At 39.3% G+C, this 16,637-nt stretch overlaps 1 protein-coding gene across 2 annotated transcripts; it reads right to left on the bottom strand.

The window, feature by feature from the left end:
* Positions 1-1,387: 1,387 nt before the first annotated feature.
* Positions 1,388-16,202, bottom strand: CZH9orf85 (chromosome Z C9orf85 homolog). Of its 2 annotated transcripts, none has more exons than XM_065656870.1 (4): positions 16,055-16,202; positions 6,993-7,099; positions 4,133-4,246; positions 1,388-3,381 (listed from the first exon to the last, which is right to left on the bottom strand). In XM_065656870.1, the coding sequence occupies exons 1-4, from the start codon at positions 16,154-16,156 to the stop codon at positions 3,204-3,206; spliced, it is 501 nt and encodes a 166-aa protein (XP_065512942.1). In that variant the 5' UTR covers positions 16,157-16,202; the 3' UTR covers positions 1,388-3,203. The 2 variants fall into 2 exon arrangements, with proteins under 2 accessions (XP_065512942.1, XP_065512943.1); XM_065656871.1 differs by lacking the exon at positions 16,055-16,202 and adding an exon at positions 8,358-8,462.
* Between the last annotated feature and the right edge of the window lie 435 nt (positions 16,203-16,637).

The raw sequence follows: 16,637 nt of genomic DNA, 5'->3' as shown, positions 1-16,637 counted from the left end.
ACAGTATGCATGCCAGAATCAAAAGCTGTCTACAGAGAGGCTGGACCAACACCAGCCAGCCACCACTGCAGCTGTGCTCACCCACAGCCATGTTCCACCAGCTGGAGCACCAACCGCCCTCGTAAAATCCAAACAAAGCATTAGTCGTGCAACATGAAGATGCTAAATTCAGAGGACTTTCCCTGATGTTTGTGTTTTGTTGCTACTCATTGCTCATCTGTGTGGCACTACTCTTCTCCAGCACTGACAGCTTGTGTCACCACTTTGGGAGCCCTTCCCCTTATTTTCTCGCTGTACAGCTCCCTCCAGTTCCATGACATGTTTTCCTATTGTTTCAGGATTTCCTCTCACCTTCGGGCAAAGGGCTAGGCCATTATCTTTTTTTTCCAATTGGAAGAACATTTCCTATATGTGTGTCACTTTCAAAAGCCAAGTTCACTTTTGGTGACAGTCACAGTTTCCCCTCCAGAGAGACCTGCTCTGAAGCTAACTTCGGATCACTTACTAACTCCCCTCTACACCCCTGCCCGGTCACCTGCAGTGCGTGGGAGGGATATTCCTTGTTTACTCTGTCTTTATCAACGTCAACTGGCAGGACAATGGGCAATGTCACGTTAAGGCAGACGTCACTGCTGTCCTGTTGGGAGGACTTATCTGTCAACACAACATGACCCTCAGATCAATTTCCAGTCACTTCTAAACATATCAGAAAACCTCCTTTTCTGCCACTAAGCACTTCTTGGTGCTTTGCAACTTCACTGACTTTTCCAGGACAAACCACCACCCTTCTACAAATTTTACACTTCAAAGCTTCTTGGTTTTATTAGTTGCAGTTGAGTAAAAGAACCAGTATATTTAATCACAAAACTAGTGGCTTAGCTTATAAACAACATGTTTATTGACTGGGTAGAGAAAGGAGATGGGTTGTTTGCAGTCGTAAAGGACTAGGACTGATGAACCGAAAACTATGTAATAAGCAACCCCAGAAGGAAACAGAATACCACCCAATTAGTAAACTTGAGACTTTGTCTCACTGAAAAGCCACAAAAGTCATGACGCATCACAGGAACAGAGAAGATCAGTAGAATGTTTTTTGATAGTTTACTGCTAGTGGTTATCACAAAACCTTAGCAAAAATCTACCTATGCAAAATAACTACATTGGACAAAAAATTAAAATAATCTCAGGAATCAAATTCCTCAACAGCAGGTGGGCAGCATGAAAAAAAAAAAAAAACCAAGCAGATGACTAGTCCTTAGAGGTCATAACAAAATATAAATTTAAGACACAAACTTACCAATAGTTTAGAAAATGCAAAAGGGTGTTACAATGTACAACAAAAAGTGGAAGACAAATATAATAAAAAATTATTTTAAAAAAGCTTAAGAGAAGGTCTTATATGTAGTGACAAGCACATACAGTTAAGAAAAAACAGTAAGAGCTGTTTCATGACTGATTACAAGAATTGTGCTGTTGCCTATTATTGTCAACACTAAATAATAAATTTGTCCTTTAAATCGGAACGGTTTCTAAGCCGTTTACTGCTGAATGTCTTAGTACTCCAGATCTTGGTAACTACGTTTTCTTTGAAGTGAACTGCAGGAGGCACAGGGTGGCTATCTCTATGCAAAGGACAAAGTTTCGATGTTTCCCCCATTGCAGGGGGAATAATGTCAGAGCTGAAGTCCCTTACAATTAATCTGAAGAAGGTAGTTTAGGAATAAAATTTTTCCATGCCTGTGCTGGTTTGACTGAAAATGGGTTAATTTTCTTCATGCAGTTAGAAACCTTTTTTTTTTTCCATAGCTAGCACGCTCATTATTTGGACTTAGTTTGAGAACAAGAGATAACGACCCAGCACAGAGTTAATGTTTGTAATTGATCTGCCCTGAGAGCCAAGGACATTCTGAGCGCTCTGCCCACAGGTGTGAGGCATCAAGGAAGGGGGACATGGATGGAACAGACCTGACTGACATCCAGACTGATCAATGAGAGCATTCCATCCCATTAGCGTCATGTTTCATATATAAGGAGTCAGGGCTTTCCAGTTGGTTCTGCTATTCCGCTCTTCTTGCTTGCTCTGGGGCACAGCTGGGGAAGTTTTTGGTGCGGGACCTTTAGCCTGGCCTTTTGCCATTTCGCAGAGGCCTCTGGGCTTTTCTTCCCACTACTACAAATCAGGTAGAACACCATAGCAGATGTGTAGCTGTTATGCAGTTAGTTAAAACAGCATAGCATATTGTCACAGGTTAAACCATTTCATTACTAGGAAGCACTTCTTCAGCTTTATTCACAGAGGTAGCAGGCAATATAGAAGAGATCAAACCATCTGGAATCAAGTGAAGACAGCTACTGCAAATTCACAGAATCACAGAATGCTAGAGACTGGAAGGGACCTCGAAAGGTCATCTAGTCCAATCCCCCACTGGAGCAGGAAATTCAGTTAAGCTCTTCCTAGAGCTTAATCTATATTGAAATAACCCCTAGAAAAAAGTGAAAAACAGGAGGAGAGTAACTATATAAGCATCCCTACACTGAAGAAGTGTTTTCATATCAGAGCAAACTACCTTAGATCTGAAAAAGAAAAGGTGAGACCTATTAAGAGAAATTCTAAATAGTCTTCAGATTGTTTATTTTTAAAACATTAGTAGTAACAAGGTCACAAATTTGTAATGCATACTTATATATTGTACTGGTGATGGCACTTAGGGCCTCTTTTTTTCACAGAAAAGAAACAACAGGGTGAAGGGTAATGATCACTTGGTATTTTGACCCTGTTTGGAAACCCATTGACAGAAGTCACAAGTTCTTCTTTCAGCAAACTACTACAGTTGGTTCAGCTCTTCTTTTGTATGACAAGACACTGTATTTATTCTAGACTTTCATGTAGCTTTCCAAGTAGCAACACAACAGTCACGTAATATCAAATTTATAACAATTACACAAACAGGCTTTATTCCAGAGAAACAGTAAGTTTTTACAGGTAAGAAATAAATATGCTTAAAGATTCAATTTCTGAAGGTTTTCACAAGAAATTCTGCTCTTAATACAAAAAATTATTTATACAAAACTCCCAACATACGTCAAAATACAGTGCCACCATCTATATGCAAGGACCTCAGATGCCAAAACAGGTTTTCAGAGCAGTTTAAGGCAAACATTGGTTCACCATTTTTGATTGCCTCTCGTATAAACTCAGCCTTTTAGATCTCTGTCCTTTGAAAATTCATACTTTTAAATTGTTCTTCAAGTACATCAGAATCTTCATCACTGTCTGTATTACTGAAGTTTGCATCAAAATTCAGCTTATCCTCCAATCCACTGCTCTCTTGGTCATTTTTAGTAGTCACACTCTCAGTTCTGTCTTGTCCTTTGTCAATCCTGCAGAAAGCAAGAGGATGTTATCACCACATATTTTTCAAATTTACCTTTCCTTTAAACAAGAATGGGATGGAGGGTAGAATATTCTACCAGGGATGAAAAGGGGTGGGGAGGAAGAGGAGAAGGACAATAACCTAAAGTTACTTTCACACTGAATAGGAAAGATATAAAAGACAATAAAAGTTTGTGACTAAAAAAGAACAGATATATAAACAGTCTGGCCAACTACGCAACTGCTGGCCAGTTGTAACAAACTAGTAAATTAATAAAGGATGTTCAATATGGAGAGAACTCTAGTAAAAGAATAACAAAAACAAAAGCCTGCTAAATATATTGCGGAAACTGTACTCAATATCAGCCCTCGTTTAGTTTTTCTGTTCACTAGTAACTCAATCATCAAACGACAGACAAAATGCAAACAGTAAATTGGCTTATGCATATTTTATGGTGCTGTAGACAAAAATCCATTTTGAAATGCTTTGTTCCAAAGGCAGACATACAATATACCCTTTGGTATTAAAATAAAGTGTCTTATCCATTAAGACTTTTTAGCCCAGCCCCACTATCAACAGGCATTTCACCCACAATTTCAGCAGAAGAAAGTGAGGGTAATGACTCCTACTGATTCCTGTCAGGATTATTCAGAATATGGCACAAAGTACAACAGCTTCTTGGCAGTTTCCAAACAAGCTTTATTAAAAGCGGAAGAAATAGTACAGTACTGAAACTGTGTAACCTATGAGCTACTTACGGAATTACTATTTCTTCTTCTTTTCCACATTTCGCACAAACTTCTAGTTTACTAGCACATGGTCGACAAATAATATGGTAAGGATCTTTTACAGTCTTCTGGAGGCACTTCACACTGTGAAGAGAAAGAAAATACGATTAAAAAATATTTGTGGACAGGTATTAAACAGTCTGTGTTCAAAGACAAAATAGGCATACTCTTCAAAAGAGGAACAACATGTTATAAGCTGGTTTGATAAGAAACAATTGGTGTTTTAACAGCAGCACTATTAAAATCATTGCCTGTCTTCTCTCTCCTGTACCTTTTTCAAGAAGAATTATTAAAACAAGAACTGAAGAGGAAACATAAAATCAACAATTTTTATGTTTAAAGTAACAAAAGAAACCTTCCCATTAATTTCAGTAGGTAGTTTTACTTTAAAAGCTACATAACAAGTTCTGGTTTAATGATAAAAGAAAAGAAGAATATGGTATAAAAAGATGCATACAATTTACAAGTAAAAAGCTTTCAGTTAAAACACAACAATGTCCTTCTCTTGAACTTCTAAATAAGCAAAGGCAGTGCTGGAGTTTGCTTTCTGTGAACACAAGCCTCCATGAAACTGTATTCTGAATATACCCAATCTAATTATGTATAGGTTTATGCCTATTATTTTTCAAGATACAATAAAACTCTGTAGATAAAGTCACTTCTAAAATGCTATGGCTTAATATTCAGCTGACATTTCTAAAGTCTCCTATTTTTGGAGAACAGAACCCAAAACTATACATCCCATGTAAAGCTGCTGTCCTAAAAGTCACTTTTTCTTGGATCCTCAGGCACTCAAAATCTGTCAGGAAAGATTTACCATACAGTTCTGAACAGTGGATTTGCAGACTTGGCTAAAACAGGCTGAAGGAAAATATCAAGTGTTTTTGCGTGCCTTATAAGGAGAGATGCACTAACTCTCCCCCAGGAAATACCTGCAGTTAGATGTCACTGGAAATGCCTACTTAGGGTTTTGATTTATTTCTTCTATATTCAGTTGCGCCAGTGTTAAAAAAAACGTTTACAGCTCTTCCCAGCCATGTGACACCAAACAGGGGCACTATCAATGCAAGGTGGATAAACTTTTTTTTTTTAAATACTTTAATTTGTAATAATTAAATACTTGAAATAAAAGTAGAGTAGGGATAACTTGTGGTTTTTCTAACAATCATAATTTTGAAAAGTTAAAAAGCTAAAAATAAATTGAGGTGTAGAGAAGTCCTCCATTCCCATTGTCTGTGACGTGAAGAATTCATTTTTTCCATATAGTCACATTTTGAATGTCCATAATGTGTTTACTTAACCTAGAAGCTTCATCCATTGAAAAATCTTCGTACTCTTGTCCTCTAAGGATAGCAGCCCACTCAGCCATTGTATTGTTGTAGGATAGGCTAGAAACTGCCACCTGTAGAGCTAGAATGGTCTGCAGCCCAATTTACTTGCTCAAAAATGAAAGAAAACATCACGTATTCTGTCACAAGCAGCTTTGCCACTTGTTCTATTTCCAGTGTTTCTCTGATTTACATGCTTTTTGCCTGCTTTTTTTTCCTTTGGAGATAGGCGGAGAAGAGGCAAAAGAACCAGATCCACCACCACATCATTTGTTACAGCTCAGTACTTTAAAACAGGATGCATACAGTCATTTGAGAAAGAGTTACAAAAAGACAGATCCCAACTCCATCTGCACTGAAGGAACCAAGAATGTTTACTTTGAGAACCAGTAAGACTTCTAGCTAATATTTTCTTTTTACACGAAAGGATGAAATTGTTTACTAAAACCAAAATATTTGTTGCATATTGTTCATATCAAAAAGTAAAGCTTTTCACAAGTGGAGGATATAGCATGAACAAACATTCCTTCCCTTTTAACCTACTGAAAATAAAAAGAAAATACATTATCATTTAGGGAACTGCACACATACATTTACAGAACCTTTTCAAGCAGTTCCTAACTACTTCGGAAGTATGTGACTGAGCACAAAACACTAACACAGAGCAAACTACTCTGACAAAGCTGGCTGCATCATACACCACAGCCCAGCTGTAGTTGCTCTGAGGTCACTGTTGCATTGTTGAAACACTGTCTGTGTCTGCAGCCACAGAAGGTCTTCTGCAGGTGAGCAAGTAAGAAGGGAGCAGAGAGTGCCTACTTCAGAAAATTAATCTATCACAAACCCACAAATTATTTTAAGATATTTATCACCTTTGTTATGTACTTATCCAAAACCACTTAATATAGAACTGTATGCAAACAATGCTAAACATTTAATATTTAGACTTACAGTTTCATATACAAAAGGAGAAAACATGCTAAGAGGTAAAAAAATGCATGTATGCCAAACATTTTGTAGGAACTGAGGCCTCTGTAATGCGGAGAACAGTGTTGCTGATGAGTTTTGATATGACATAAAATTGAAACTTTCCTCTCCCCATTTCTCTAACAGATAGTCTTTGTAAAATACAAAAGTTAACAGATGTGCAGGTTCCTCTAGTACTGACTTGTAATGAGGCCTTAGAAAATCATGTTACAACTGGTTCACATTTCATTTTTTGTTCAGGAGGACTCACTGATGGTTTTGGAAACTTACAGGTCCACAGTTGAAGCATCTTAACAGCAAAAAGGGAAGCAGTTGCTTTTCCACGGTGTTTTCTTTTCAAAAGTTTTAATGACTAATGAATTAGAAAATCAACATTGCATATATAACTGTAGACTCCAAATTTGAAGAGCATCATATGGTAGCAGTTACTACTCATGCATTTCCAAAACTAGAATCTTTTCTAAAAAGTTCACAAACTACTCTATCAGCGATTAACAGAAAGTACATTAACTCACCATTTTTTAGGTTTTGATAGTAGTTTGTACTTGCTGAATTTTACACGCCACTCCAAGATACCTTTGCAATGCTGACAAACTCCATCATGCAGCTTAGCATTTATTTTCTGAATAAATAAAAATTAAAATAAGAAAACATTGAAGATTTCCTACTTTTATAGTATAATCTTGCTTAGAAAGCATTTCCATCCATCATGTGATTAATACAGTATGTAGAAATCTGTTTGATATTAACATAAGCATTTCATACACATTTACTGCTAGTAATTTTCTTCAGTTGAAAGAGTGCTAAGGTAGTCCTTTACCTCAAGGTAGTCTTTGTTATTATTGCGATAATCTTGTTAATAGTAGTAGTTATTTATGTTATTACATTGTTAAAAGTAGATTATTATATTTTTTTCATCTCTAGAGATTTTACAAAACAGATTTAAGTAGAAATAAGCCCTTAAATATGCAGTTTTTATCAAAAGATGACAGCTTGCAAGTTTTAACATTGAACTTGCTATTGCTCAATCTACCATTATACTACATACTCCAGGTAAGTAGTCTCCGAATTTTTTCTCAGATCACAATAAAGTAGAATCCACTCATTAATTGCAGTCAAATCATTAAATGTCTCTTTCATCAAAATTTCATTTATGAAAAAGTAACACATTTTTGCGCTCAGGTATCCATGATAATACCCTCAAAATGGTCACTTACATATTTTCAAGACAATGCAAGGTTTACCTTAAGATAATCTACGACATTTTCGGCTTAGTTTCCTAAAGAATACAACATGTCAACTGGTCAGTCCTATTTGCACAAGAGAAGTTATTCTGAGATGGGAAGTAGCACCAAACTACATGTTACCTTATATTACAAGCAACGTATACTTGTACATTCAACATGCTTATATTTCTTCTCTATCTAAAAATGCCAGCAGTAACTTTATCTATCATACAGCTGTGTGTATTAATTCAGAACTTCAAAAGTAGAAATTTCATAATTTAAAAAATGCATATAGCAAAAAATGTCTATTGTGCCTTTTTTTAGACAGCTTAAAAATGGCTACTGTACGGAAATTACATTATTAACATGGTCTAAAACACATCTATTTCTCAGAATATCTAAAAGTTCATTGGAACAGATTCTGCATTAATTGGGATTAGAGTTTATGTTATTCTTTTACAAATAAAATGAAAAGTTATTCTATGCATTCTGAAGCTTCTGAAGTAACTTCCTGGTTTTACGACCCACAAGAGCTTCTTACTGCTCCACAAAGTTCTACTTCAATACACTAGACAAAAGAACAAACCCAGCTTTAAAAATAGAGTATCTTATTCTACTCTGAAAAATGTATGCGGCAGAGGAAATGCTACTTACAAGTGAGACTATGCCACGGGACTTGTTTCCCATTGTTTTCATTTTTATTAAACTTCAAGCATTCGGTATGAATTTTCCCACAGTGCAGTTAAGTGAAGGTGTGATGCTTTTGGCTGGTTCAGTTAAAAGACAGTAAACTTTTTTCAAATGATCAAATACAGACTTGAAAGAAACAGAAAGAAAAAAGGTTTTGCAGAATGCTTGAATATTGAATATGGAAAGCTGTGGTTCTGATGTCAGTCATGCATTATGAACTAAATTTTCCAAGAAACACAAACATTTCGCTAATGTGGAAACTTTCTGAGAAAAGAAAATCATTGCTAAGTTCTCAGCAGATATTTGTTAAATGGCTGGCAATTCAAACTGCTGTCAACACTGACTCTGTTCCTTCTTTCCAAATTCATGCAATTTGAAGATAAGCCTTCTTTTCAGTGCTTAACTAGCACAAAGTAAGGCTCCAAGTAATATAGCCTGAGCAAGCCTATAATAACCTGCAAACTGTCCCCAACTTCCCAATTCTCCCTCTCACTCTCCTGATTTGCATTCATTAGTAATGTAGTAGGGGAGAATGATATAAACACTGTAATTTGTATTCCCAGGTATTCTTCATTGTGATCAACTATTCTTACTATTGCTAAGGCAGAACCAAATAAATGCCAAAAGACTGCAATAGTTCAAGTTGAAGACAGCTGGTTGTCTTTCCAAAGGGAGTTAGCTTCCTTGCTGAAAACTACCTTGTTTCAAATAATACCTCCTGACATCACAGTTGAGGATGGGAGTGCTGTTCTTAAGTGACACAGGGACAGGCTAAGCAACGCATAATGCACTTGGAATGCAAGAGGCCACACTCAGGATTGCATATGGCATAAACAGTGTCAAAGAAGAAAATAGAGACTACTTTCACCTCTCCTGTAAAGGAAACCCAAAGTCTGTCAAACAGGCAGGCTATTACAAATTCTGCTAAACATTTGCTAAGGAACAAGGAAATATGCATAGTTATTATTAATGGAGCTTTATAAAGTTCTTCCCCCTCCCGATACGCTTATCATCTGGCTTCAGAATATAGAACAATCATACGGTGATGAATTTATTTTTTACTTTTGTTTTTTATCAGACAAACTAAACCACAGACCATCCCAAATTCCAAAGATGTCTTTTCATGTTACTCATAGTATAGGTCTTTGCATGAAAATACCACCTCATATCAAGGCAAAGAGACTAGTCATGTGGCATAAAGACTATATTACAGGGACTTCTTCACTTTTGCTTTGAACAACAAAGCCCTGCATCTTATCTGATGCCCTCATCCCACTGTGACAGGATGATTGGTAATGCCTTTAAACTAAAAGAGGACAGATGTAGGCTAGACATGAGGAAGAAATGTTTTACAATGAGTGTGGTAAAACACTGGCACAGGTTTCCCAGAGAGGTGGTAGATGCCCCATCCCTGGAGACATTCAAGGCCAGGCTGGATGGGGCTCTGAGCAACCTGATCTAGTTGCAGATGTCCCTGCTCATTGCAGGGGGGGTTGGACTAGATGATCTTTAAAGATCTCTTCCAACCCAAACTATTCTATGATTCTATGATTAGTCCTCCCTCTACATTAACACATTGTTTCACTGCTGAAAATGGTCTTTGGAAGACAACACACACCGAGCTCCAAAATAAAATAATGTCATTTAATTGCACAGCAACAATCACATTATCCACATAAAGGCAATGAATATCAAGCTGGTCTGTGTATTTAGATTACTTCTACACAGTCACATTTGGACTGTTCCATTTTCTTGGTGACACTTCAAATATCCAGTGCAAAGATAAAGACTAAAAACATTGACCAAAATGCTGCCTAAGAGTCTTTACACCAAATTAGGTTGTAGCTATGAAGATCACATTTATGTGTAACTTAAGATCCCGATCCAGGCAAAAAGATGACTGGACTTTTCAACCTAGTCACCTGTAGGATCACAAATATTACACAGCAAGTAAGAGAAACCACATGGTATCTGCTCAGAAGGTAACAACTGGAAGACAGATGACTTTCAAGTTCTAATTTCCTCCTAACAGGCACGTATACAGCACAGTCTCTTCCTCCTCTTCAGCAATTTCCTGTATTTTTTACTCAACGTTAGCACTTCAAGTATGGGGTGGTGTAGGTAGCCGTTGTCTCAGCACATATGAATATGAGAGACACTATGATTCTACAATACTTTTACTAAGCTGTTGATTTAGGAAGTCAAAAGAGAATGACGGATTAATGTAAAACAAGCAAACGGAGATTTATAGTTTCACCTTGACTTGTGTTTGCCTTCTAAGTTTATTTTGCTCAGAAAAAAACCACCTGATACTTAAATATTACTATTACTAAAACAAGTTGGTAACTTACTGGTTTTTTACACTAAACTCAACATTTCCTTTGACCAAAAAAGTATCTTATCACTTTCAAAATCTGCACAGACCTGAAGGAGCAAAGAAAGTTGTCCCTAATTACATCATTAGATTTGGATAAGCTGTCTTTTCAGATTTTTGCAATCACCCCAGGATATGTAAGTCCTCCTAATAAACTGGAAGAGAAACTTTCCTGGTATCTCAGTTCCCAGTTAGAATGGGGAAGCTATTAGTTAAATCAAAGAAATCCTTCTGTTGCTTATTTTTCGTATTAATATTTACTTTTTACTATTCTGTACATTGTTTAAACTTTAATATATTCATATTTTCTTTCTTTTGTGCATTTAATAGCTTGCTTTCATTTAAGGGTACAAAACCACAACTCACATAAAGACCTGAACAAGGGTTGTAAATTTCATCATTCTCTTCCAACTTTTCAACCCAGCTTTTACGCAAGTAACTAGCTTTTGCACACAAAGAGGTGGTAATGCTTATGGTCTAAAACGGATTTCTCTGAAAGGTTATATTGTTTCTGCCACAGAACTTTCTCCTTTTTTTTTTTTTTTTTTACACTCACTTCCCTGTTTCAGTCAATAGCTCTTTCCACTTTTCCTTTGCCACACTTCCGTCCAAGTGCAACTCATACAGTGCTTACAGTATGTCTACAAATTCTCCAAAGAAATTACAATTATGCAAAACACACATACATAAACAGTCTTAAAATATACAGTCACAAAATATTGCATGTGCACATTATATATATACTGTCAGGTCAACTGCATTAACGAAACAGCATCCTCTGTATGCTCACGTAACCCAGTATTAAATGATTTAACAACTCGCCAAAAGCAGTTCAGAATGTATTAAAGTAAACATATGCACCTACATCTACTAACTTGGCACACAAAATAATCCCTAGCTTAACCCAGCATTAAAGCACTCACAAGCAAGATGTAATGATGGGGTTTCAAAGAAGCTTCACTGCCTATTTGGAAGTTTCTAATTATGTGTGAACTCATGGGTATTTTTATTTCCTCTATTGAAAGCAGACTCCTAGTACTGAGCACACATCAGTGGTCTATTCTGCTGTAAATGAATGCCATGTCAATGCCATCCATAAAATTCTTTGTCAGAAGCACAGGTGATAGTGCTTCAATGAACGCGGCTGAATGCAGCATTTCTGAATAACTACACTTTTCAGAAAAACAAAACTCCACAGGATCTCCAGTGGATGCCTACAAAGCAGAGTAGATCAGTGCAGACTAACAAACATGAAACTGTGATATGAGACACCAGCTTTTCAGGGTTCTAATACACATTTCAAAGCCTGAAATCAAGTCCCCCAAAGTGCTTTACCTGATCTCGTATTGTATCAGTATTACTTTACATCCCATTTTCTACACAGATATTTTCTCATCTCTTTCTGCAAGTAAGTATATCTAACATTTTAGCCAAAGCCTTAAAGTCTTCCTTGCATCCATTCTAGTTACATATAGATGGCTATACAGCTAGCATTTAAAGCCCATTTGTGTTTTATTGCTATGGACTTTAAAACACATGAAATCAAAAGCTTTCTCTAAGCCCAATTCCAAATGGCCATCTTAGAGATCAAGATGGTTAGTTTTTTTTCAGATCAGTGACCATGGATCTGAAAACATGCCAGTAATCCACAAGAGAATGTACACACTTGGAAGGACCAACAGTCAACTCCCATCCTCTTCCCCACAAATAACTGAACACACCCCCACACACACTCTCTCTCCCTGCCCACGCACCCCACTCCGAATTAGGTTAAAGTCCAGAATAGATGTTATGCTTGCTCCATGTCTCCCTACATGAAAGGCTATAACCTAGGCCTGAATGCACTTCTGAACCCAGAATAATAGGGGTGGCCAGAAAGTAGACTTTAGCCTACCAAGTTACCCTATGTCACAGCAAGAACAGAAACTAACCAAACTCCAATAACTGTTATCTGACAATTCCAGTTTCCTAACGATTTATCTATATCTCCTCTCTGAGCTTCAAGTCACAAATAGTGACTCAGCACTTAAGCTCTGTATTCACTGTTCTGTTCCTACTGCCTTCCCACAATCTTGACCAGCGTCTCCACTGAAACAAGTTATTCATCCATACAGGCAGCTGAAGAAGTAGCTGACATCAACACTACAGTGAAATTGAGGTTCAGCTAATAACCTCTGAAAATTAGGGAAATGCAGATTATCATCCGGGATGCACTTAATGAGAGGAAAGAAATGGAGAAAGAGATCAGTCGTTTGGGTGTAAATATGAATCACTTTGTGGTTTACCATCTTATTACAATGAAGTTTTAAATGTTCTCATTGAATGCTACCTGCTTTCATCTCTAGAACTACTCCAGCGTCCATGTCGACTTATGTAATATACTTTACATAAAATGTATATTCATATGACAATGTATATTCCTCATCTCAGTGCTGCAAACAGCTGGTTCTGGAACACACTATGTAAAGCAAGCACCCATAAACAAATTCCAAGATTCAATAACTAACAACACGGTGCGTCTTACCCTGTCCTCGCTCTTCCTTCTTCAGTTCATCCTAGGATGCAAGCTTTCCCAGAACTGTTGTAGACAGCTATCCAAGTACAGCAGAGAGGCAGTGTACTTTACAGCAAGGGTGTTCCAACACAACTAGCCTATCGCAAGGTAATGCTTCTTTACTAAGACTGATCATTAGAGGAAAGACAAATGGATCTTTCAGCAAGTTCTGTAAGCAATCAGATCTGCAGTCTTTAGGATCAGGAAACAGATGCCAAGGTCAATGTCACAAAGAGAGCACAAAAACTTTCCAAAAAACCCACAAAACAACTGAATAATGACTTCCAGCAGGGAAAAGTCAAAATACCATTACATTATTTTTTTCTGTAGATACTGCTTCACGGAGAGAAGCAGCAATAACACTGCAAATAACTACCTCAACTCCACCCACAGTACAACCTGAAGCTACTGCAGCTAATATTCAACATTGCTAATGCAGTGCACAAATACAGTAAGATAAAAATTTTAAAGTGGAAAGCATTCTGCAGCCTTTCAAGATAGTATTGCACTGGACAGTGTATAACAGTAGTCAAATATAAGAGATTGACCCTCTTTCAGCAGCTCTGAGCATTCTTCTGTTCTACTTAGCTAGTGAGAGCTGGAAAGGAAGAATGCCCCACTCCTGTATCAACCCTTGTGATCAAATTGCTGCTATTTATTCCTTTCCCTCATCACACCTTGAATGCCTGTGGCGTATCTGATCATTCAGGACTACACAAGACAAAGATGGAAAAGTGTAATCACTCAGCATAGTCTGTATCTAAATTATCACATTAATCACCACTTAACCTTTCTTTGTCTAACTCCTTTTAAAATTTCTTAAATAGCAGAATCAGACCTAGTCATCATTATAAAGGCCCCTGCATATCCCTTAGCACTAGAATTTGTACATGACGATACATTGAAAGAAAAATGCACCTTTTCCGTTTAAGACACACTAACCCTGTAATAGGAAGTACTTTCTTCAAGAAGCTTCTTCCCTGTGTTCAGCCATCTCCATGAACTGGCAAGCACACAAAGAAAGCATTCACTTGGAATAGAAAGGAAAAAGACATAGTCCCATACCAAAGTTTTGCCCACAGTGAATCTTGGCTACATTCAAAAGCTTTAAAAAATTTTACTTATGAGTACATGGTACTGTGTAACCAGTTCTATACGATGTAAAATGTTTAAAAAGAAAAGAAAAACAGTCATGTGTGTATTAAAGTGATTATTTCTGTTACAAAACTGATGTCAGAACTCAGTTTCTCTTTGAAGACTCTTCTGACAGACCAACTCTCGGGGATATTTTTGTGTGTATATGTGTGTAAAGGTCAGACAGGAAACTACTCTCCTATCAGGTATCATGTAATGACTCACACAATACACAAAACTGGTGCTGCTTTGAGCCCCCGGAAAGCAGCCTGCTCAACTTGCAAAACCAATCCTACAACATCTTTAAAAAACAAACAAAAAAGCAACCCACAACCCAAAAAACAAACAACTCACACCCCCACCTCCTTTGGTGTTATTGCTTTAACTTAGTACTTTCTTCCCATCCTCTCAGTTCCTTTTGACAACCCAGTCAGGTTTAGTTAAAGTGATGCTGAAATAACAGCAACAGCACCAGATAAGCCTCTTCTAGAATGCTCATCTTGCATTTTGTTTTATTCATCTCTTTCGATTTAGCTTGTAAGACAAAACATCCCACTTTCATTTTACTGTTCAGACACACCGCTTGGTCTTCATCATCTCCTGCACTGCTATTTATGTTACCACAACCACAAGCATAGAGCATGTTCCAAAAATATATTGTAAACCATTTCCTTTTCCTTGCTTAGAAACAACAAAAAAGAGACAACAATGGTCTTTTGTAACAAGAGTGTGAAATATCAAACCATGATAATGTGTGTAACAAAAGAACTGGTAAAACCTCTGAAGACACCTTTCTACATAACTCCTCAGAAAAGCCGCTTAAGATCTTTTTTAAAGCCTCTAAGCAAACATAAGTCTTTTGTAAGTTGTCTCAAACGTATACATAGTGAAACTTGATATTTATATGGATGACAGGTGAGTTGTCAAAAACAAATTCTCAAAATGTTAAGACACCTGAAGTAAGACCACGTCACAAAGACGACCAAACACCTTTCAAGAAATCACACAGATAACATTGCAGGGAACATCTACTCACTGCACAAATGTTTTATTTCAGTCTTCCCCTTAGTAATTTTTTGATTTAACGAGGGCCTTTCGTATCATAAGTATGCTCCAGGTATCACACTATGTATTTGCTCATGCAACAGACTAAGACATAGGGCCAGGTGACAGCTGACTGAGATGGCTTGTAACAGATTAACATCGCAGGGAACCTTATGGCCAGTCATGGGCCAAAAGTTTCTCCACCACTAAAACGCAGAGGTCTCCTGGCTCCCACCGCTGTCCGACTTCGCTCCCGATCCCGAAGCCCTTCCAGCAGAAGGCCGCACAGGGACAGGCCACCGCTCCGAAGGCGCCTGTGCGCCCAGCAGGCCGCAGCGGCTCCTCTTCGCGCCTTCGTGGCCAAACACCACCACACCCCTCCCGCCGCTCCAACCCCCGACCGCTCCGCCGCCTCCAGAGGGGTCGCCCCTGCCGCCGCGTCTCCCCGCCCGCCCGCGAGGTGGGCCGGCCCGGCCCAGCGCAGCGCCGGGAGGGGAGGGGCTAGCCCGGTCCGGTGCCGGTGCGGTGGGGCCCGGGGGCCGCCCCGCCGCCTACCTTGCGCCGGGCGCTGGTGTCGTACTTGTCGTTCCTGAAGGCGTGCGCGTTCTGGTACCGCTGCGGCCGCGTGCGCGACACGTTCCCCCTCTCCGAGCTCATCCCCCCGGCAACCGCCACCGCCAGCGACGCCTGACCCGGAACCGCTCCGCTCCGCACCCCCTCCCACCCGGCCCTGCCGCCTCACCATTGGCCCGCAGGCCGTGTCTGTATAACCCTCTGCCCACGACGGTTCGCTATGTATTCGCTGCTTCCCGCCCCGCCACCGTCAGGCGGGGAGCCTCAGTGGCCGGAGCGGGGCTGCGGACTGCGCCCCCATTGGCGCCCTGCAGCCGGCGGCTGGTCCCGCCCCGCCGCCCCCTTGGCCACTCAGGCAGCTGCTCCAGCCGATGCAGTCGGTCGATCCGGTGCAGCCGCTCGGCGGGGCGCGGGCGGCGCTGCCGCTCCCCTAGGCCGCGCGGAGAGCAGCTCTCCCGGGGCCTCGCGTTCTCTGCCGCCGAGCGCGGCTGCGGCGCTGCGGGCGCCGGCCGGGGCGCCGACAACCGCCCGCCGCCGCGCCGTTACTCAGCACAACCGGCACCCC

Source organism: Caloenas nicobarica, chromosome Z (assembly GCF_036013445.1).
Source record: "Caloenas nicobarica isolate bCalNic1 chromosome Z, bCalNic1.hap1, whole genome shotgun sequence".
NCBI lineage: Eukaryota > Metazoa > Chordata > Aves > Columbiformes > Columbidae > Caloenas > Caloenas nicobarica.
Note: the sequence above shows the minus strand (reverse complement) of the source record. Positions and strands in the feature narration are given on the sequence as shown.

Coding starts and splice junctions, on each gene's coding strand:
- CZH9orf85 (XM_065656870.1), bottom strand. CDS start 16,156: ATGAGCTCGGAGAGGGGGAACGTGTCGCGCACGCGGCCGCAGCGGTAC. Junction 4,247..6,992: donor CTATCAAAACCTAAAAAATG/GTGAGTTAATGT, acceptor TTCTCTTCACAG/TGTGAAGTGCCTCCAGAAGA. Junction 3,382..4,132: donor GAAGAAGAAATAGTAATTCC/GTAAGTAGCTCA, acceptor TGCTTTCTGCAG/GATTGACAAAGGACAAGACA.